The 22,725-nt window shown below is 41.6% G+C and overlaps 1 protein-coding gene across 4 annotated transcripts in view; it reads right to left on the minus strand.

The window, feature by feature from the left end:
* vwc2l (von Willebrand factor C domain containing 2 like) overlaps nucleotides 1-16,942 on the minus strand; it is a 34,752-nt gene extending 17,810 nt beyond the window's left edge. Inside the window, exons 1-3 of one of the 4 annotated variants that reach the window (XM_050048538.1) lie at nucleotides 16,305-16,942; nucleotides 14,602-15,106; nucleotides 8,767-8,880 (exon numbers count right to left, since the gene is read on the minus strand). In XM_050048538.1, the coding sequence (XP_049904495.1) occupies nucleotides 8,767-8,880; nucleotides 14,602-15,015 (528 nt within the window). In that variant the 5' untranslated portion in view covers nucleotides 15,016-15,106; nucleotides 16,305-16,942. Of the gene's footprint in view, nucleotides 1-8,766; nucleotides 8,881-14,601; nucleotides 15,107-16,012 lie in introns of all 4 variants that reach the window. The other 3 variants (XM_050048539.1, XM_050048537.1, XM_050048540.1) reach the window with 3 other exon arrangements.
* Nucleotides 16,943-22,725: the final 5,783 nt, after the last annotated feature.

Genomic DNA, 22,725 nt, shown 5'->3' on the forward strand with positions numbered 1-22,725 from the left:
AAGTAAAAAATAAGACTCTTTAAAAGGGAGTGAATAAGTGCAGGAACAGTGGCTGCTTTTATGTGTGGAAATGTCTGTAACTTGTTAGTGTGCTGGTATAAAACCGGTGTTTTGTATTCCTGCTTTTAAAGATTCACACTCTTAGTGATGTTAATGATGATAGATTTCATCTGCTCATTCATTGTGCCTGTTGCATATTTTAGAGCTGCCGCTCCCTGATTTAAAACACGTCTTTTCTTTTCTAATGTAGCTGCGCTGAAATAAAAGAAAAAAGCTTTTAAGAAATACACATATAGATGGAACCTGAACATTTATAACTATTCTCATTAGACATTCCTGTCAGAAATTCCTCTCATATCTTACCCGCACAAGCAGTTGACTCCAGTGCGCTCATGTAAATAAACCACGGCAAAAATATTTCGCAGAGTTAAACACCCTTACAGCTATCTTCCCCTCTGTCAGTTTGAGCGCTCATACAGAAACGTACCAATTACACAGCAAGTTGTTGTCTCATACATATGGAAGATGGACTACATTTTGCCAACCTGACAGACTTAATCTGTGGGTGCTGGCAAGGTAGGATTCAGGGTCAGCAGTGAAGCATATAGTGCCGTGTCTGACACTTACAGTCTCGATTCAAGGTGTCACGCCTGCATTTCAGCTCAGGTTTCTGATTCTGCATGTTTCTCTAACAGTAGCGTATTAAGCTATTTGACAGTATTTAGCGTCAGTTTGGCAACATGAATATGTAACGCTCACTTAGCTTTGTTGTCCATGAGCTTTTTGGATTGAGTGAAGATGAGATACCTTAACCTTGGGCAACATATAAAATCAATTACACCTTCATTTAAATTTACACTGCCAGCAGCAGAAACCCAGGTTCAGTCGAGATTATGTAAGGTAATAATAAATATGTCTAGTCTGGGAATTGAAGCAACAGCAGTTTGCAGTAATGAGCTTCATATTGTTTATTTATGACAGTCTTTAAATGGATGCACACTGATAGAATCCCAGTGTTTTTGCATGTAAACATCATATCCTGGTTTCAGAAACCTGTATGACCTGCTTTCTGCAAAAGCCAGTATGTTAGCTTGAGCACTGCAATAGAAACTGAGATACTACTAGTTGGTGGCACCCCTAAAGGGAGCCAGGAAGGGCCATGGCACCCTGATGCAATTGCCCTCCTGGCAAAAAATTGGATAATAATTTGATATTACTGTCTTTAAATTGCTCTTGCACGCTTTGTAAGCTAGCAAAAATGTAGTGTTATCTTGTGAAACTAGACAACCTAAGGCATCCACTGGTACCAACCATGTCGGCATGCCTTGTTAGAAAGGGGGCTAAATTATGCTCCAAGGTTAGGCTAAATGTGGCAAGGGAACAATTGGCATGGCCATTTTCAAACGGGTCCCTTGAACTAAGGCATCTAAATGAAAATGGTCTCCCCTAAACTTCAGAAGGCTTGTTCCTTTGAATCCAAATTAAAGTTGTATGTTGGTCTTTTTAAGGAAAAGGACAACCACCCTATTCACCACATTCTCACTCCAACCTTGTCACGTATCAACGTTTGGACATGGATCTTCCATGTCCAGATACGACATGAAAGGTACCCTGGGTGCGTTGGCTGTGGACGTTCTGGGACGCCGTGTCAAGTTATGCCTGTTACATGCATTGTCTTCTTTTAAAAATCACTTCCGTTTTCACGGGAAATTTACCGTTTATATACAGTCTCTTTCAAGGTAAATGAACTGCATCAGTACAACAATGCGAATTGACGTTTTTTTCCTCCCAACAACAACACACATGGTTAGGTTTAGGCAACAAAACCACGTAGTTGGGTTTTGGATAAAAGAACAGGGTTTGGCTTTATAATCTTACGGGACGCATACACCGCTCTCCCAGGTGAAAGTTGGTCTTTGTTGGACCCATCCACCACAACTCCCCCCAACCCTACTTGGACTTTCGCTGGCTTAACTTTTGTTCTTGTCCCATGGTGTTTCACCCTGATGCCGCTGAGTGCTGTTAAACTATAACAGCAACCGCCTGCATATCATGACAGTGTTAAGGGACATCTTTTTTCATCAGTGTCTGATGCGGCAAGTCACTGCCCAAGCACTGGATTTCGACAGTTTTGGAGTGAGACCGGTTTGGCCTATTTAAAGAACAATTACTCACCTAACAAATGTATTAACATAACACATTAAAACAGGATGGTTGTGGAACTCAAAATGTTAACTGTACCAATATTAGTCGATGCACGTCAGACAATTAGTAACATTAACTGTAAAATAGGAACCCAAAGTATACCAGTATGCGATTGCTTAATTCTCTATATTGACATGGTTTTAACTAGCCTATACTACGACAGCAGAATAGAATTCCTAAAATCCAGTTATGGCTTTTGGTGTTGGTGTGCCACCCCAAGATTTCCCCATCTGGCCACCCATAAGAAAAAGCTCTGGGGGCGCCACTGGGCACAGTGGCATGTAATCACCTCGTCCATCTTCCTGATCAAGATCAAATGTGCTTTCAACTTCAATTATTTAGTTATTAGTCAATGAAACATTAACATAGGATGGATTCTAAGATTGTCCCAAAGTGTGACCATAAGGAGAAGCAGACTGACATCCTTATTATGTAGGGCTTCCTGCTTCACAACTACAGTACAGACCTTTCATTGACTTGCTGAACAAATGTTACTCTTACGTCCATCCCATATAAAGAATGCAAGAAGACGTGCTGTTGGAACGATAGTCATATCTGGCCCATGTATTTGAAACACCTCCTGAAGAGAAAGTGAATGCATAACAAAAAAGTCTGAAACTAACACAGAGGATAAATTGTCTGGTTGCTCTCCTTTATTACTGCTGATAAGATGGAGAAAATAAAACCAGGATGCTGCAGAGTCCTGGGATATAGAAACAAAATGGGCTCATTCTTAAATGCTGAAAGAGCTCAGTTGGTACAAAAATGAGAGTGGCTGGATGTTCAACAGACTTGCACTGACGCTGACATTCAGAAACCTGAATGCAGTTGAAATAGGATATAAAAGGATACGAATAACCAGGTTTCTCATGTTACATGAGGATTTTATATCCCTAATATCAATACCAGGCTTCCTGTGTCTATGTAAATCTGACCTTCATAACAAAAACAGCTGCGAACAGTAGTTGTTACTTCTTCTGCTAATAAAGCACCAAGTTAACAACACAACAATCCTTAACAGAGCCTTTACTTAGCAGTTGATGCTTGATTACACGTTAGTTTGAAGTATCTCATTATGGGTAAAAGCAAAGCATAATCATGAATTCAATCTAGGAGTAGGACAGTTAGGTAAGTGGATGTAAGGATCCAGCTTACACCAATTCTGATTAATGTTTGATCAGCTGCCAAACATACAGCAAGGAAATTACGTTAAAACACAACAATGGGAACAATTAGACACAGTTTCACTAGAGTCTGCATCTGGCACAGATACAGATTCCCTTTTACCCCCATAAGGCATATTACTATCTTTAGAGGATAGAGAAGGAGGTGATTAGACATCATATAGCAGCTCTTAAACTACACAGTAGTAATGTAAAAATGTAAATCTATTAAACCTTTCATTTGTTTTTCTCAGCAAAATGCATTGTCTCCAGTAGTTGCTGCTGGTAAATTGTAGGGATAAATTGGAATTAAACTCAACATAAGAATTTACATATATTATTCATGTGGTTTGAGGCAATGCAATCAATATATTTGAAAATGAATGTGAGCCAGAAACAACAGAACTAGGGCTTGGATTTATTGTTTATGACTCATATTCATTTTTATTGTTGTCAGACTGACAAGAAATGGGCAAATGGCTTCTTCACATACTGAATACAATTTTGAGTTTTCTCATCCAAAGGTTTTTCTGGAGCTCACACGCACCACTTCATCCATGTTGTTTTACCTTTGGTAACAAGCATATCTCGATACTGAGATCACAGGAGTCAGTGTGGACTAAACTGTAGACACAAAATGCATTTAATGACCACATCGTAAACTGTATTCTCACTGAAATACTCACCGTACCATACTGTTTTTACTATTGTAAAAACTGTTAATTTTTTAACATAACATTCACAAATTACAAATTACTTTAGATTGCATTTTGCTATGTTTTTGCCACATCTACATCTAAAAGTGAATAATAACAGCAAAAAACAAAACAAAAAACAAACTGCAATTACCGCTTTGCAGTTGTATGTCTCCCAAACCTGTCAAGTTGCAGTTATTGTTTACATCCATGACTGTGAAAACATGGATGCTTTACACACATCTTCCCCCCGGCTGCACCGAAGATCTATACAACCTGACCAAATGTCTGCCCTTCTGTTCCTGAGTTAGGGTGCTGAATAACAGTCAGAAAAGTGTTTTTTCAGACGAGTATGATGTTACATTGGAGTTGACCATTGACATTTTGGAAGGGGAGAGAGAGAGGGGGGATGACATGCAGCAAAGGGCCATAGGCTGGATTCAAACCCGAGCCGCTGCGGCAACAGCCTTGTATGTGGGGTGCCTGCTCTACCACTAAGCCACTGACGCCCCTCACTTCATCAATTTAATCTATTAGACATGTGTGCTCAGTTTTCACATAATTAGCATATGGATTCCTGAATTATGGCCAAAAACATGTCTTATGAGGTCACCATGACATTGACCTTTAACCTTCAACCACCAAATTCTAGTCAATTCATTGAGTCAATTTAATGAGACTTGAGTCCAAGTAGACATTTGTGTCAAATTTGAGTAAATTCCCTCAAGGCCCTCTTGAGATATCAAAAAATTCATATATTGAGAAGAAGACTGACACAAGGTCACAGTGACCTTTGACTTTTGATTACCAAAGTCTAATCAGTTTATTCTTGAGTCAAAGTAGATTTTTGTGCCAAATTTGAAGACATTCCCTCCAGGTGTTCTTTAGATATTGTGTTCACAAGAATGCAACAGACAAGGTCACAATGACCTTTGACCACCAAATTCTAATAGTTCATGCTTGAGTCAAAGTGGATGTTTGTGCCAAATCTGAAGAAATTCCCTCAAGGTTTTCTTGAGATTTTGTTAAGTACGGACATATGGACAGACAGACAACCCAAATACATAATACCTATTGCCCAGTGACATAAAAATGCAAAAACTCCTGAGTGTCTGCTTTCATGCCTTTATAACCGCTATAAAAGAACTGTGAGAAGAAGAAAAAACATAAGGTGTGATGTGGATGAGAACTTGCGGACACATGCAGAAGGAAGGGTTGACTAGCACTTCTGTATTTCTATTTTTGTAGTTTTCCTATAAAAGTATGTACAGTAAATTGTAGTTTTGTGTTGCATTACTAGAATCACTAGTTTCATTTTGTGCTCTCGAAACCACTCGGTGCAAAAACTGCATTAAAAAAAAAACCTACTGAAGCATATTGCAGCATTTCTGATTTATTTCTGTGACATATACTTTGGGGAAGAACAATCCAAGTGTACCAAAATCAAATTTTGCGCTGGGAGACAATTCATTGTTCTGGTACAAGAGTCTCTCCTGACAGTGGTGGAAGAAATACTCTAATCTTTTTACTCAAGTAAAAATAACAATACGTCTATGAAAAAGGTTCTGCTACAAGTAAAAATCCTGCAATTTTACTTAAAGGTGCAGTGTGTAGGATTTAGGGTTATCTATTGGCAGAAATTAAACTTTTATGTTATTTTCTGTTGGCTTTGCTGTCAGACAGCCAGACAGCCATGCTAACATGTAGAAACACACTCAACCCCCAACCTCTTGTCTCCACTAGTTCCTTGGCCTATCTGCACTGAACAGTGCCCAGGTTGGGTGGGAGCTAACGTTAGGTAAGTAGCAGCACCACTCATGCAGCAATTACAGCTGATAATGCTGTCACGATGACGGAATACATTGCTGAGGAAACATTGTGCCCACCCTTCGGTCTCCCCCCAGGTTTTCCCAGTGAGTAAGCAGCTTCATTGTGAGCCGCAAAACTTGTTTACAATGTTAGCACCACTAGTCATGCAGACACTGCTAACGGCAGTAACAGAGCTAACAGTGGTAACATGGTCTACAATACTCAAGTTGTTTTACAGCTCAAAATTGAGCAGCTTATTCACTGGGGCAACCTAGAGGTGGACCAGAGGGTGGGTACAATGTTTCCATGGCAACGCTGTTGGGTTGGGAAGGTGTTACAAGCGGCAGCACCGAATAACTGGTGCTGCTAGTTATCTAGCTCCTACCAGATCTGGGTGGTGCGCAGTGGTGCAAACTGAAGAGTAGCAAAATAGACTTATAGATCGACATGTGTTACCGGTCAAAAATATTCTCAGTGGTTAACCATTGACATCCCTACCTCAAGGCCATCAGAGGTTCTCCAACATGCTTGGAAAAGGAGGGGTAAATAAAGGAGTATATAGTTAGTTGCAATATGCAACTTCACAGCTAGATGCCTCTAAATCCTACGGGTCCATGTCATTGGTCCGATATCCCATTAGTCCGATGTCCCGTTGTTCCGATATGTGATTATACTAGGCTATACTGTATTTGTGTACCATAGAGGATCAGCAAACGCAACAAAAGTAGGCTACTGGTCGAGATACGAGTGTCATAGAGAGGAGAGAATGAAACACCATAACCTCCTGTTATTATGTATCTACTGTTGTGTGGGGAGCTCTCCGTGGTGCTGAACGGCTCCCGGCAGGCGTATTTCTACCTTGATGGTGCGCCGCGACTGGCTCTGGGTCAGCTGGGAAAGGCTTNGGCTGTCGGACCAATGGGCTGTCGGACCAATGGGCAGACCCCAATCCTACACACTGCTACTTAAGTACAAATACATACATATTAGTAGTAAATCGTGCTATATCAAAGGTAAAAATACTCATTCTGTAAAACCACTGGTGTTAAATTAATCATTTATGTATTATTTGAGTAGATTCATTATGCTCCATGCAACATCTGAATGTCAAGGTAGAGCTAATTTTAATAATTGTGTTAACTGCTTAGTAGTTTCATCTTTAACAATGCAAATGTCATAACCTGATATATTTGATGTATAAAATCTTAAGCTGAAAGTTATAACTAAAGCTGTCAAATAAATGCAATGAAGTAGAAAGTGCAATGCTTCTTTGATATGCACCAAAGCAAAGGTGAAATGTAGCTTTAAATGGAATATTAAGTACAAGTACCTCAAATTTGTCCTTACATACAATACTTGAGTGACTGTACCACTGGATCCTGAGATGTGTATAAAGTGTTTTGGTTGCGTTTGTGTATTTTGGATGTTTTGGTTGATTAACTGTGGTGCTGAGCTGCATCTGTAATGAGAAAAAGTGAACTCAGTTAAAAGGAATGTGTTACCACTGGTATCGCAATTTTCTTTTAAAAAGGAATCATTTTTAACAAGTTTGTTAAAAATGTAATTTGAAAGAGAAAACTCCTTCATGTACCTATGAGACATTACAGATTCCTGCAATGTATTCAGCCATGCCTGGTGCTTTCAGCGCATCCTTTTGTGTGAGGTCTACCGTGAAGAGGATCAGTCATGCCTTAGCCCAGACTCACAAAAGAAAATGGAGCACCAGCACCGAACTTAGACGTGCTGCCAGATGTTTTGGTGAAGAAAAGTCTCCTGTTGTCCCCGTCTTATTGGCTGGGTATTAGCGTGAATCGGCTGTCATGCTTTTCATTCCCACTCTGAGACAAATGGAGACGGGGCAGGGAAGCAATGAATAGTCAAATAACCTTCAGCGGGGCAAATGGTAATGTAAAATACTTTAAGGCTGGACATCAGGGTCACAGGAATCTCACCCATGCGGTTAATAGGAGTGACGGGAATGGGTTGACAGTCAAACTGCATGCAGCTGTTGTCCAAGTCAAAACAATATTTCACTGGTGGTCAGGGAATACAGAGAGAGAGAGGAGGACTTGTGGATGAGGGGAGCTGGATGCTAAAAGCACCCTTGATACTTGCACAGGGGTACTTTAAGTGCAAGGAAGTTCAAACCAGAAAAAGTTGTCTGAAAATTCTTTGTGGCCTAATTGTTTTCACTTAATAATTTCTGCTAATTAGGGCCCTTGTTGCCTCTGGCAAATTGGATAGGAAAACCAATTTGAGCAATCATTTTTACAGCTTTTATGGCTGTTGTGTCTCATAGGTGTCAGTGCTGAAAAGCAGAGTCACTAATTACTGTTGTGTGTGTGTGTTGTGTAGGCAGCTGTGATTGTTGTGATTGTCTGTACATGTGCCTTCACAGCACGTTTCTATTATTACGGTACATCGAGTTCTGCAAAGACTTTTGTTGTTTTGAGAGAACAATTAAAAGTAACAGACAAATCACAAAAACAGCATTTTCTATCATTTCTATTTATAGGCAATATGTTTTTCTGTGAAAACCAAATTGCCTAAATATTTAATCCCTACACAGTAGTGTTCTTTAACTACACTGCACTGGGGAGATTAGTGCCTGTCTCATGGGGATTTAAGGAAAGGTGAGTAAAAATTAGGTATTAAGGCTGCATGTTTTAGCAGTTTTATTACTTGCAAATTAATCAATTAACATTACTTGCCTCTAAGAAATAGAGAAATTGAAATCAACTGTGTGTACCTTTGTCACTGAAATTGCTGGAGCCCTCCCCCCTTTTTCAACTCTGCATCCCTTCCCTAAGGGGATCGCAGGAAGCACGGACGGGATTGTTCACATTTGAGTTCACATCCCAGCCCTAGCCTGACGATCTGGGATCTGAACTCACCCTATATCTCCTGGTTCTTGATTGCAGCTGTGCTGGGGCCAGAGGGACGCCGGCAGCCATGCTGGGCGGACTGGTCCCTTCCTCATCTGATGGGGAACCCTGTAGGTGAAACACCTACTAAGGTTGAGTGGTATGACTCTCTCACAGGGCATCAAAACAAAAGAGTAGAAAAAAATACACCCACTGGAAGTCAATCTGCCCCTACAAAAAAAACTGCATTGTATTAAATACTAAAGTGGATGAGTTGTTATTGGAAAATGTACTTTAGGCTTAATTGTCAGGTTGCTGATGCATGAGTTATACCAGCATTGGATTCAACAAATGACAGGCTGACATTGCTCTGCAGTCAGCTGCTTTGTGTTGAATGAATGCCCAATACCACTCTACGTACATGGAACTTAATGAGTGACCTATTGCATGATGGAAATTTCAACATAATGAGACTGGAAAATTAAAAAGCGCTGGTTGATGCTAAACTAGGCTTACATCAATTCGTCATTCAGACTTAAACATTGGAGTATCCCAGAAGCTCTAAACTGACCATGTCTCTCCTGTTATCATTCTGAGAAGCTGCGTCTCTGCATTTCCTCCCTGTCATGTGCTACTGAATATAAATGCAAACGTCTGCACAACGTAGCATGAGCACCGCAAAGGAAATGCCAATGAGGCCCACACCAAAGGTTAACCTGTCGGCATCTCTAAACAGTGGTCTGTATACCAGATACTGACGGCCTTTGATTTCCTTGAACGCTGCAGGGTTCCGAAGCTTTCATGTCCTCGCTGAAGAGACCCAACCCCTCACACAGGATGCGGACTAAGACATTAGAGTTACTTGTGTGGTCTCGGATAGAGGAGGCAGATCCTAAGAGATTTCCTCTCTTCTCATTTCGGTTGTGTAATTTTCACTGAGATGATCTCGAAGAACAAATGAATGCTTTTTTTTCAAATCTTCTTCAAGTACATAGAAATGTCCTTCTCTGGGCCCCTCCAGTCAAGGTTAGCAAGAGGGTGAGCTGCACTATTGATGGAATGATCTCACATCAAACTGCGAGGCTTATGCACTCACAGCAGCCCTTACAAAATCTGTGGGCTTGCATCCCAATGCGGGACTGAGCTTGATGCTGTCTGACGTGCAAACACACCAATCAGTACAGATTAAGAACATAGGTTTTAAATGGGCTGATCCCACACACCCCTTATTAACAGCAACACTATGTCACTGTCACGCTGATGTGCTAATGCATAATGCAGGACCACAACAAACAATTATTTTCATGATCAATTTCTTGATTATTATAATTTTTTTAATTAAAAAGCAAATCATTTACAAAAATTAAATTAAATAATGTCAACAAATACTAAAAATACCCATCACCATTTTCCATCTTTAAATTGCTTGTTTGTCCAATTAATAATTCAAAGCCCAAATGCACTCAATTTACATCAATAATAATGTAAAACACAAAACAGAAGAATTTGGATAACTAATCGCATATATTAATTGTTATTTCATATTTAGCACAAGCATAATGTCCCCTACTACAGCATAAAAATTGTCATTAACAACGGGAAACCAGACTGCAATGACTTGTTGCTCATTCAGCCTAAAGCACTGGGGTAAATACATGAAAAATCAAAAGCAACTACAAAGGTTTTACATTAATAAATGATGGACAGCTCCTAGCCACTGTTTTTTTTTTACATCTGGTTTTCAATTTTGTCTGACTTGTCAGAAGTTAGACAGCCACAGATGAACCGTAGCGGAACGATTAATAATGATGCTTGTCTACATTTTATTTGGCTTAACTCACTGTGTAGCCCCCCTGCCTGCTTCAATTTGTTACAGTGACATGACATGTTAATTTTCACAGGTGCGACATGTTCCAACATCTCCCAGCAGAGGTTTCTTCGCTTGGAAGTCATTATGTAAACTAAAACAAACATACTACAGACTATAGAACGCTCTGCTGAAGCCTCTCATGGCAGGTAAACTGCAGGTTTTCACTAAAAACTACAAATTATGTGCATACATAACTATTGTGTACAAGTCAATTCAGGTTGACAACAGGTATTATCAGTGTTTGCCTACAAAACAGGCAACACAGGTTCATGTTCCTCTGATGTACTGGTAGTAGTCAAGTCTTTACATTTTAGTTATTTAAATATACGTGTAATCTTTCCCTAACTTCAAAGCAACAGTAATCAATATTTCTATAATAAATATGAGTCAAATATGTATATGTGTAAGGGGTGACTGGAGGTGATGCATCCACTGACACCAGACTCTGCAGATCTCTTTAGCGCTACAGAATTTGAGCATCTTTCAGCTAATGGTTTTGGTTTTACGGCCAAAGCAGCAGTTTATAACAACAAAGCTCTGTCAAATTAACTGTATGCTACTTGTGCAACACTTAACAGCTGTAAAAGTTAGTGACTAGTTGGTGAACATAGTGGAGCATTTAGCAGCGTAAGAGTCGGATATTTCCCCAGTGACTGGGGGAGACCAAAAGCAGAGCTCAAAGAAACTTCTATTCATCAGGTGCCCAGGAACATGAATCAAACTTAATATTAATGTTGCTCTCTGTCTTCTGGATGTAGGCAGCAGTCTGCTTACACATTTGCCATGGCTTCTTCACAAGGTGATAATACAATAAGCCCTCTAACCCACACAACCCCATAGGTCATGTGTTCCTACCCTCCAATGCAATCCACAGAAGCTTTTCCTAAATTTGCACCTCTACCAGTGGATGACAGATTAGATCGTGCATGACTGTTACAGACTGCAGTTTGTAACATGTGGTTAATGTTGTCAAACAGTCGCAGTTGCAACAAAACTAAGTGGTAAGGTTTAGAAAAAAAGACAATAGTTTGGCTTACTTTAAAGTATGTTTGTTACTAACACGGTGCAGGGGTTTGTGCTGTCACCTCACAGCAAGAGGGCTCCAGGTTTGACCTGCACATTGCATGTTCTCCCTGTCAGTCTGGGTTTTTGCTGCATTCTCCGGCTTCCTCCCACAGTCCAAAGACATGCAGGTTAGGTTAACTGGTGTCTCTAAATTGCCCAGAGTTGTGAATGTGAGCATGAATGGTTGACTGTCTCTCTGTCAGCCCTGAGATAGTCTGGAGGCCTGTCCAGGGTGAACCCTACTTCTCGTCCAGTGCCAGGTGGGATACGCTCCTGGTATAACTAAGGTAAAGTAACTATACAAATATAACATGTGTCACATGACATACTATTCTACATTCTTAAAATTAGCTCAGCGTTGACTGTTGGTTTCACACAGGACACAAACAACGGACTCCTGGGTGAAAGTCCTATCTCTTACCCGTCCACCTCGCCTCCCTTCCACCCATTGAAAGTGCACTTTGTTGCTCTTTATAGTATGTCGCCTGACTTTCTCTTTTGCTCCTGTCATATTACTACACCCACTGGAGGTCACCACCTAAAATTAATCTAAATATGGGCTGTAATTGGTGCTTGTCCAAACAGCCTATGTGATTGTATTTTGTAGGAGGACAGTCTCTGGTAACATGTCAGTGTTGTGTGCAAAAATAAGAAGCAATTCTTTACCTGAATGATAACCCTTACAGTACCACTATAAGTTGCTACTCATATATTGTAGTCCTATCTAACAGTAAAACATTGGCTTTGACTGACTGTCAGATAAGAACAGAATATTTCTAATAATTTTAGGAAATCTTTAAATCCAATAATATTTCTTTCAACGCATGTTTAAAGCAAAACAGTTGTAATGCTTTCAGTCTTATATATCTTTTTATGTCTGGAAGCACGTCTATGCCCTTACATCTCAGAAAAATGAGTACAGTAAACAGCATGCTCAGACTAGCTGTTGTGTAGGTTTGTTACAATGTTAATAGATGCAACCAGCAGTTAAATCTGATTGCTGGCGGATTTTATCTGTAAAATTCTGACACTTTTTTGCCAAAGCTCAAACTGGTTGTAGGCATGTACGAATTAGAGGTTTCCTGAATGAATGTAACTCTGTATATCTGTTCCATTAGCTCCTTATTTGTATTATGGATTTGGATTTTGCACATTGTTTGATCTCTAGCATCTCTATGGCGGTTGCCAACACTGCTGAACACTCTGCTAATCTGCCACTGACAATGATAGTTAATGTTCAAGATGCTTTTAAAAGCTTAGTTTCAAGTATTCATTTAGATCTGGAGTGCCTTTCAGTTTGAGATGGCTGCACGAAATAGATGATCGAAAAGTGCTCTTCTTCTCCGACATGCGAACATGAATCCTTTCTACACCTGACTGGGAAAATCCATTAGTCACAGTCACATAGCTGTTGTTGGTTTGTGCATCCATTTTTTTTTAAAACGGGAAAAACTGTTGGTTGGCTGTTGGCTGAGCGGAAAAACAGAGTAAATCAGCCATGTCTTCATACTACCAGCTTGCTGTCTCGAGTGTTGGGCTCACTAGATGTAGATTTCCTGCCTCTAACTCTATGACATAATGTGCAATTGTAAAATCCATAAAATTATAATTCAGGTGTATAATAGATGTAAAAGATACTTCAATCTAACTTCAGTCTTAAATACTCTTAATTCAAATCCGTAGATCCAAAACTACGTTTTCCACTGTAGGTTTAAAGCAACTGTAATGGATGTACTAATTCTGCCTGGTTATATTTGCACATGATAAAATGCCTTTATTAATAATAGAGCTATACCGTTGTGTAGGCTGCATTGTGTCATATTACATTTCAATCACTGGCAGCCCCAATCCACTTGTGAGGAATTTGAATGAGGAGGTTTCCTCATGGGCAGCAACAGTTTAAACACAGACAGTAGTTGTCATTCTAATAGTGTTATTTCCAATCAGGGAGTACTGTCATGCTCTATAACAACCGCTGAGACGCCGGTCCGATGGGTAGAAACGGCGCACCGCACGCAGGAGACACAGGGAGGCTGAATCTGCCAGCAGTGACTCAGTGTCCACAAATCAAAGCTTTAAAATACCCTTATAGCATCTGTCAGTTTAGTAATGCTGGGTGAATGTTCAGTTGATGGTGCAGGGAGGGGGTTGGTGGGGATGACATCACTCTGGGAGGCAGCCATCTTTGTGCCCTTGGCCAATAAACACATTTTCATGATACTTTTACAGTCTGCCAAGAAGCAATATATATATGGTGACGCTAACAGGAAGCCTCACTAACCAAAACCCTGACGACCCCTCGCCACTGGTCATCTCTGCTGCTGCTGGGCTGCATTTTGTGATTTTTAACAACAGATATCAAAGTTGATTGCTGTCAACAAGTTGGAAGACCAACAGCAATGTGTGGGTGTTGGATCGACTGCACTGAATATTCTTCCTTCACATGAGACATAGTGAGTGCTACCAAAATGACATCATGACACTAGATTTTGTCTAGTCTAGTTAGGGGCGTTCGGGTCATTGTATATGAACTTTGCAACAACTGAATAGCCAAGACAGACGGTTGCTTTAGTGGCATCCATACTGACTAATAAACCTGGCAAGATGGAACCAACTCATGAGCATCAGTTGGGCACTATAGCCCTTAAAGAACTTTATATAGTGTATGAACTATTTTATCATTTAAACTGGAAGACAACCATCAAAGGCAATGTCAGTAGATTGGAAACAGCATCTTTAAAAATTCATAAATGCTCCCCTGCTGTATGAGACAGAAGCACATTGGAAATGTTAATGGCAACGTTTCTCGAGCCATGATTGGATTATTAAAGGATCACGCATCTGAACTCATTGTTTAAATGTAAAAATGCAGGAAATATTAATTGAAGCTGTTGAAAAAAAAGGGATCCAGATCGGATCTGAGATCTTACCTTGAATTCTTCCAGTATTTTGTATGTTTTCCCCCGGTACTCGCAAAAGTTTTTAACCTCCTTGCACTCGGGGCAGCATCCATTGTGCTCCACTTTGGTGCACTTAGGGTGCAGTTTGGGGCACTCGGGCTGGTCGCACACGGGCCCGTCCTCCGTGCACACGCACGGACAGTTCGAGTGTCCCGGGTAGAACCGCTCCCCGAGTTTGTAGACGAAGCCACTGTCGTCCACGCATCCTTTCCCCCGGTAGTCATCGAAGACGATGTTTTCACCGGCGGTCCGCTCCGCCTCGTCCGCGGTGTAATCCTCGGGGTTCCCCACCGAGGCAGGAGACACGGAGCTCAGGGCCAGCAGGAGGACGAAGGCGGCCGACAGGAGAGGGCCCATCCTTCGCCGCGGCATCGATATCCACATTCAACGAGATTGTGTGGATGTCATCCCTAGGCTCCCGGTATCCTCTCCGGATCCGTCCTGCGCTTCATTATCAGCATCATGAGGAAATGGGCTGCAGTGGAAAAAAAAAGAGGTGATTTGATGGATGATGATTCCACTGCTGTTGTTTGGCACATCTTCATAACCCTCACATTCAATACACTTTTCAATTTAGCCCAGGCCTGTGTGTGTACTGCTGCAGACACTTTTCATTATAGGGATCATTCAAGTTGCTTTAATTAATATTTTATCTCCTGGCTGAGGCAAATGAGACTCTCCAATGCAGCTCACTCAACAGGATATAATGCCATTATTCCTGACAGAAAAAAACACATTGTTGACATAAGAAGCGTGTAGTCTGGAGCCTATGTGCGCTGGTGTGGCGGTGGTGGAGGTGGTGGTGGTGCGGGGGGTGTTCAGATTCCAATTATTCTCTTCGTGCAAAATCTCAGCAATGGGTGAGCATCCAACTACAGAGAAAAAAAGGTTAAAACATCCACTATCTAAAGTGGGTGGAGTGGGCTCCTCACAGTAGTCATCTGCACCTTCAATAAATAAATACATAAATAAATAAATAAAAACACATTAGCTATCTTTGGACACGTTCAAACTCCATGAGGGCGACCAGAGACAACAGGTAGCTATGGTTTATTTCCTTTGAAGCCAATGGTTACACACATTACTGCTCCCACTCTGGACTTACAGTGGGGTAACCTGCTCTTACTAAATCATGCATGTAACATGCAAATCTCCCGAATCATAAATGCGCAATGATTTAACCCCAAATGGATCCCTCCTTCGGAAGGGGGGAAACCACACAGCAGAATCCAGACTGTTCAGCAATACATGGCTAAAAAATTGGCCATGTATTTGGCTTTGGTTTGAATCATTTGGTTTCTAAGTGCTGCGTGTCTTGACAGGTCAATGGAAATGCCAGTGACAACAGGGATGTATATATTACACGACAGGGCAAACTCACCGCGTTGAAATAGCTTGATATCCACTTAGTGTGAAGCCAGGGAGCCCGACAGATAGATTGGCTAGAGCAGATTAAAGATAGTCGCCTAGCCTATTGGAAACTTCACTTTATCCACAGGGTAAATACACCAGACTCCACGAGACACTATAATCCTCCCTCCCGGTCGTGATGATGGCTTTAAAAGCAATTAAACACCAGCCTTTTGGAGATATGGTTCCCCCTTTCCAGTGGAAAGAAAACGATATCCGCGTAAAAGTAGGTCTGCTTCATGATTCATCCTCGTCGGACTCACCTTTTTTATTTATTTATTTTTTTGAGACAAACAGTTCACGTCCGGAAGCATGCAGTACGGAGACAGAGCCCGAGAAAACCAGCCAGAAAAAAAAAATCCTCTGTAGCGTTCCCTGAGAATCCGGAGTCAATTCAATATTTCCCAACGACGCAGGTGAATGTTAGAAAGCTGCAGTCAGTCTTGTTGCATGCGTGTGTACATCCAGCGGCTGCATGAAAAATACAAATCCAGAAGGGTAGAAGTTAGAGTATGAAAAATGAAAGCGAGCGGGGTTGAAGCCAGTCATTGTTTGATTTGCGGGTTCTCGGCAGAGGTCGCATTCATCGTCAGTATAGCCGAGACTGAGGAGGGAGCGCTCCCACTTTCAGCACCTTGGAGAGCGACTGTCTCCTGCGTCCTGCACTGAGCAGAGCAGAGCCGAGCCGAGCAGAGCAGAGCAGAGCGCCCCCCGTCCCCCCTCCGTCACCCACAGACACAACAACAGCTCACATCCCACGATCCGGGGGACAACTCCGACTGTATTTCTCCAACTGGTCCTGCAAGAGTTAAAGTCTAAAATGCAATTCAAACGACGAAATAAGTGGCCAGTAGTCAGAGATGCTCCCAGATGAGCAGCTGGAGGTAGGGCTACATCTGTCAAATGTGCGTGAGTGCCTTTTTGTGTCTGTAAACGGGTGCGCCTGTGTTTATGTTTGTGCCATTATGCGCCTGTGTGTCTGCGTGCGTGCGTGCCTGTGCGCGCCAGAGTCTCTTCACACATGACCTGCAGCATGTTTCCCTGAGTCACTCATTATCTGCAGCACAGTATACAGAAACCCATTTGTATTCTACAGTGCAACGCAAGAAAAGGGAGTCTGACTTGTCAGCCCCTACAACAACAGAAAAATACAGTAAGGCTTTGCAGAGCAGCATCAGCTTTGTCTTACAGATGGTAGCCCGTAGGGGCCACTGCCTGACTACATTCAGTCTAAGCGCATGACTGAGTGAGACCCAGACGACCAGCACTTTATTAGGTATTCCCATGAGCAACCATATGCATCTTTTCAACCTCAACCTTATGGCCTGTCTTGTTCAAATGTGTGTTCATGTCCTTAACCTGAGTAATGATTAAAATCTAATATTCTATAGGAGCTATTTAACTTAACACCTGTCATTCCTCATGGCAACTCAGTCAAAAGCTCACCTTTACCAAGTATTTTCAATTATACGGTTACATCTGCTGCATACTTGACCCATCATGGAAGGTCAAATCTAACTGAAACAGCCCAATTAAACAATGCATTCAGAGGTTAAGGCACAAATTCTGGGTAATTGACTGCACTATTTTCTACCTGACAGAAAAAGCTTAAAAATATTTCTATGGCTATCAAATTACAGAGTCATATGCTATATGTTAGTACCAGGTTGGACCCCTTTTGCCTTCAGAAGTGCCCTAATTCCTCATGGCATAGATTCAACAGGGTGCTGGAAACATTCCTGAGAGATTTTGGTCCATATTGACATGAGGAAGATGTGTCGGCTGCACATCCATGATGTGCATCTTCCGTTCCACCACATCCCAAAGGTGCTCTATTGGATTGAGATCTGGTGACTGTGGAGGCCATTGGAGTACAGTGAACTCACTGTCATGTTCAAGAGACCAGTTTGAGATGATTTGAGCTTTGTGACATGGTGCGTTATCCTGCTGGAAGTAGCCATCAGAAGATGGGTACACTGTGGTCATAAAGGGATGGACACGGTCAGCAACAATACTCAGGTAGGTTGTGGTGTTTAAACCATGCTCAGTTGGTACTAAGGGGCCCAAAGTGTGCCAAGAAAATATCCCCCACACCATTACACCACCACCACCAGCCTGAACCGTTGATACAAGGCAGGATGGATCCATGCTTTCATGTTTACACCAAATTCCAGTGGCACCTGGTGTGGTCTTTTGCTGCTGTAGCCCATCTGCTTCAAGGTTCGATGTGTTGTTGGTTCAGAGATGGTCTTCCAGTTGTGTGTGAAAATCCCAGTAGATCAGCGGTTTCTGAAATACTCAGACCAGCCTGTCTGGCACCAACAACCATGCCACATTCAAAGTCACTTCAGCAGGTCAGCTTGACCATGTCTACATGCCTAAATGCACTGAGTTGCTGCCATGTGTTTGGCTGATTAGCTAATTGTGTCAACAAGCATTTAAACAGGTGTACCTAATAAAGTGGCTGTGAGAGTATAATTTGATGCATTACTGAAAGGGCCTACTGGGCACAGCCCCAGGGGCCCCAAAGTGCCCCAGGGCTGCCTTAACAGGCAAAATGTCATTCAAAATTAATACTAACCAGGAAGAGACTGAAAATGACCACAAAGAGAAACAAAAGGTTTCATAACAACTATAAAGAGACACAAACAACAACAATAAAAGAGGCAAACCCACCATAAAGTCTGTGTGTCTTGCTCCTGTGTAGGAGAGGTGGTAGGACCTTTGGCTCATCCTGTGGATATATATACACAGATCAATATTCAGGACACTGTTGCAGCTCAGGTACGATACGTCCTGTCATTTATGTGCATATAATATTAGGTTATTGACAGGCTTTTCATCCACTGATGATGTAAAGTCAGTCTAAACCCACCATCACATGTTGATTTCCCTCATTAAATCTCCACTAATCACAGATGAAGAGATGGACATAAAGAGAAGCTGACAATCCAGAGACTTTAAATGTCTGAGACAGCCAAGAAGTGGATTGCGCAAATAGGGCTGCAGCTTGACATCAAGAAGATGTCCTAAATATATCAAGTGTATATGCTCATTAATGCATGGGCATACTCTGGGCTGCCTCTCCTCTGAATATGAGCCGGAGCTGCAAACAGCAAAGCCTGCTCTCTGGTAACATTTGTCAAGCAAATTTAGCATCAAGCTAAGGCTTCATGACATTCAACCACCATAACTAACACTCAATCTAAAGAGCAATGGGTTAGCCAGCTCCCGTCAGCTACACTCCACTAATTATATTCCTACTGTCAGAGAATCTAAAGGCTCAAACATTTGAATTACATGATCTCTATCATTAGACTGAGTAAGTCACGCAGGTTGTGAGACACTGCGGCCAGTGCCATTGACAAGGATCATGTGGGGGTTAGTTATCTCTAAAAGGTGGCAGGTGTTTGAAATGCAGATGTTGACAGAGCTGCAATCACAAAACCTGTGGCAAGCTGGGGGGTTGTCAAACTCCTTGTAACATGCGCAAAGTGCATAATTACTGTGTCAGCTGAAACATAAAGCAGGCAAACGCAGGGTAAGCTGAGGTTACACTGGTAACTTTTCCCCTCGACTGAATACAGAAATGTGGAAGGCATATATTTTCATTACATTTTCATATGCCGTTTGCATTTCTCTTAAGCTCCTCTAATGCTGACTGCTGTTCTCTCATCATTTAAAATATGCATTTGACTTCATCAAGTTGCATGAGTGGGCTGAGTTTCCCACATCACTCTAACAAGACTCGGTTTCCCCTTCAAATCATGCCTCCCCCACAAACAGATGTGTTTTGTGTCAGATTAGGAAACTGTTAATGACACTAAACAATCCCTCATGGTTTGTAAATGCCTGCCTCTCTCACAGTGCATGTCTCTCTGTCAGACTCTGGCCAAAACATGCATGTTTATCTGGGATAAAAACGTGCATTTTCAATCCCTGTACACAATGCAGTCGCCAGAATAAATGTTGGCACTGTACATTTCTGCAAACCATGGATATGTTATGTTTGCAGGTTAATGTGTAGCAGATATGTTGAAACTGTTTTATGTTGTGACAAAACGTGTGGTTAGGTTTAGGCAAAAAAGCTACTCACCGTAAAACTTCAATCAAAAGCCTCATCCCAGTTAAACACCCAGTCCCTCTTACTAGCCTGGTGTGGCTACATATTTACAAATAAAGGCCTGTCTCAATTAGAAGCCTGGTCGTGTTGCCAAGCAGTTCATTTCCTTTATAGAAGTTCTTCGGATGTATGGATGGACATGCACTTGTATAGCACCTCTCTAGCCTAATGACCACTCAAAGCACTTTTTACACTCCAAGTCTCATTCACCCATTTACACACATTCATACTCTGGTGGCCGAGGTTACTATACAAGGTGACAACAGCCATTTGGAGCAATTTGGGGTTCAGTATCTTGCTCAAGGATACTTCAACATGTGGACTGGAGGTACCGGGGATTGACTCTCCGATCTTCCAATTAGTGGAAGCCCCAACTCTACCTTCTGAGCCATAGACTGGAAATCTAGAGTGTTGGCTACCTCAAATTCCTCGATTACCCTGGAAGTTCTTCATATTCCTTTCGTTCAATTCGTCCAATTGAAGTTTTTGGCTCAAAATACCTGGTTTGGTTGCTAAAAAAGGCTGAAAATGTCCTGAACTCTTATTAAAAATGCCTTTTTTTGTTGACCTCAAACAGTGTTCTGCTACAATCTGCTACTTGGTCATCTTGCCTAGGTGTGCCGGCCATTAAACGTCTCTTCCTCCTCCTCCTGATGAGAAACTCAGCTCATGTGCATGTAATCTGAACCACGTCATTGATATGAAACATACAAATGTAACATATCGTGGTTTTCAGTATTGTACAATGCCAACATTTTGTTCAGGTGACCGGGCTGCCTGTAGCCACTATGTGCTTAAATATGCACCACAACCCCCACTTATCCACATCCCTTCTACAACTCTTTGTACAGAAACATCTCGGCTGTTGACCTGGTTACAAAGAAAGGGAACACTTATGGTTCGTAAAGCCTCTCATCTTCCTCCCTCCTCTCACACCACTCTCCGCAATGTAGCCAGAACAAGTATATATATATATATCATTTATTAAATCTGACATTGCACTTGGGTAAATGTTGGATCCTAATGTGAGATGTGTTGTCGAAGACAGCCGGCCAGCTACTCCAGCACGCCATGGTCCATTAGGCCTTCACTCTGGCTCACGAAAAACATGGGGTGGATGATATAGAACAACACGGGTACTGAGAAATGCACTAGAGCAACCACCTCTATGAACAGACTACTTGTGTGTTACCACTGGGTGAGAAAGTAGTCTTGTTGGTGGGACAATGCTTTTACATGACATATTCCTGAGCCCACTAACGGAGGTGTTTACATCTTGGTTGCATTTGATGTGAGGCAAACAATTCCCAGCCCACAGGACTGGGTTCCAATTCAATCAGCTAATGGAAAGGGAGCTCTTCATCCCCCTGCCTTCCACCACCTCCGTTTTCCTGCAGCAACACATTCACTGCGGCTGAGTCTGTACCAAATGTTATAATGGTTTAGCCATTAGGGCTACATTTATAGCCTGCTAGCAGGTCTTAGGCTTTATATTCGGTCACAGCTATTCACGCTAACTTATTAAACTGAATGCCAGAGAGGGAGAAAGCAGAGTGAGCTGAGGAAAGTGAGAGAGAGAGACAGATAGTAGGAGGGGAGGTGGGCCGCAGGCGACTCGAGGCTTTTGTGTTAGTGAGGCATACACTTTCCCTCTTCCATGGAAATACGGGTTACGCTTAATAAAGCAAAAGCTTTGTGCCAATGTCTCAAGAAGTGAAATTCACGTTTAACAACACAGTTATGCCTCTCACTTGCTAAGTATTCTGCTCGTGCCTTTAAATTAACAGTAGTAGTACAATTTTACTGTGACAAATTTAATCCTTGGCTTGAGCTCCGGCAATCCCTTGCTGATTTGACGGCGTAACAATGGGAATTCATGTCTGTCTGGCTGATCCACACACTACTTAGAAAAAGTCTTCTAAAGTCATTTAGTCATTTTATTATGACAACTGTGTTTGCAATTAAATCAGCTCTATCTTGTAGACACCTCACACATCATTCTATACGTGGTATCTAACGTATGGTTTTAACAAAATGAGACATTTATTACGGTATCAATAAACTTGATTTATAAAGCACCTTTCATACAAGAAATACAGCACAAAGGGCTTTACAAAAAGGGCAGTATAAGCACTGAGTGTTTCACATGAAAATAGACATAGCGGACATAAAAAAGACACAGCAATTCAACATAAAAGGACATTTAAAATCATAGAGTTTTAAAACTATAAATCATAAAATCAAGAAAGATTTCAAAAGAGTTGCAGCAGCGTGAAGCATAAATAGAAAGTAAAAGTGTAAAAAGAAAGAGTTTCAGTCCGGGATCAGGAATTCAGAGCTAGAGCTAGTGACAGATACATTTAAAGCTTTCTTTTAAAAATATTGAGTGAGCTAGCTTCCCTGATGTCTATAGGTAGTGTGTTCATAGCTTTGGGGTGTAATTGACAAAGGCTCTATCCCCAATTTTCTTCTGGCTGTTACTGGGAACCCCCAATAAACAGATGATGGCAGTGTTCTTGGAGGCAAGTAATTAACAATGGAGTTAGCAATCTTGGTCCCAG

This window comes from Epinephelus moara, chromosome 7 (assembly GCF_006386435.1).
Source record: "Epinephelus moara isolate mb chromosome 7, YSFRI_EMoa_1.0, whole genome shotgun sequence".
NCBI lineage: Eukaryota > Metazoa > Chordata > Actinopteri > Perciformes > Serranidae > Epinephelus > Epinephelus moara.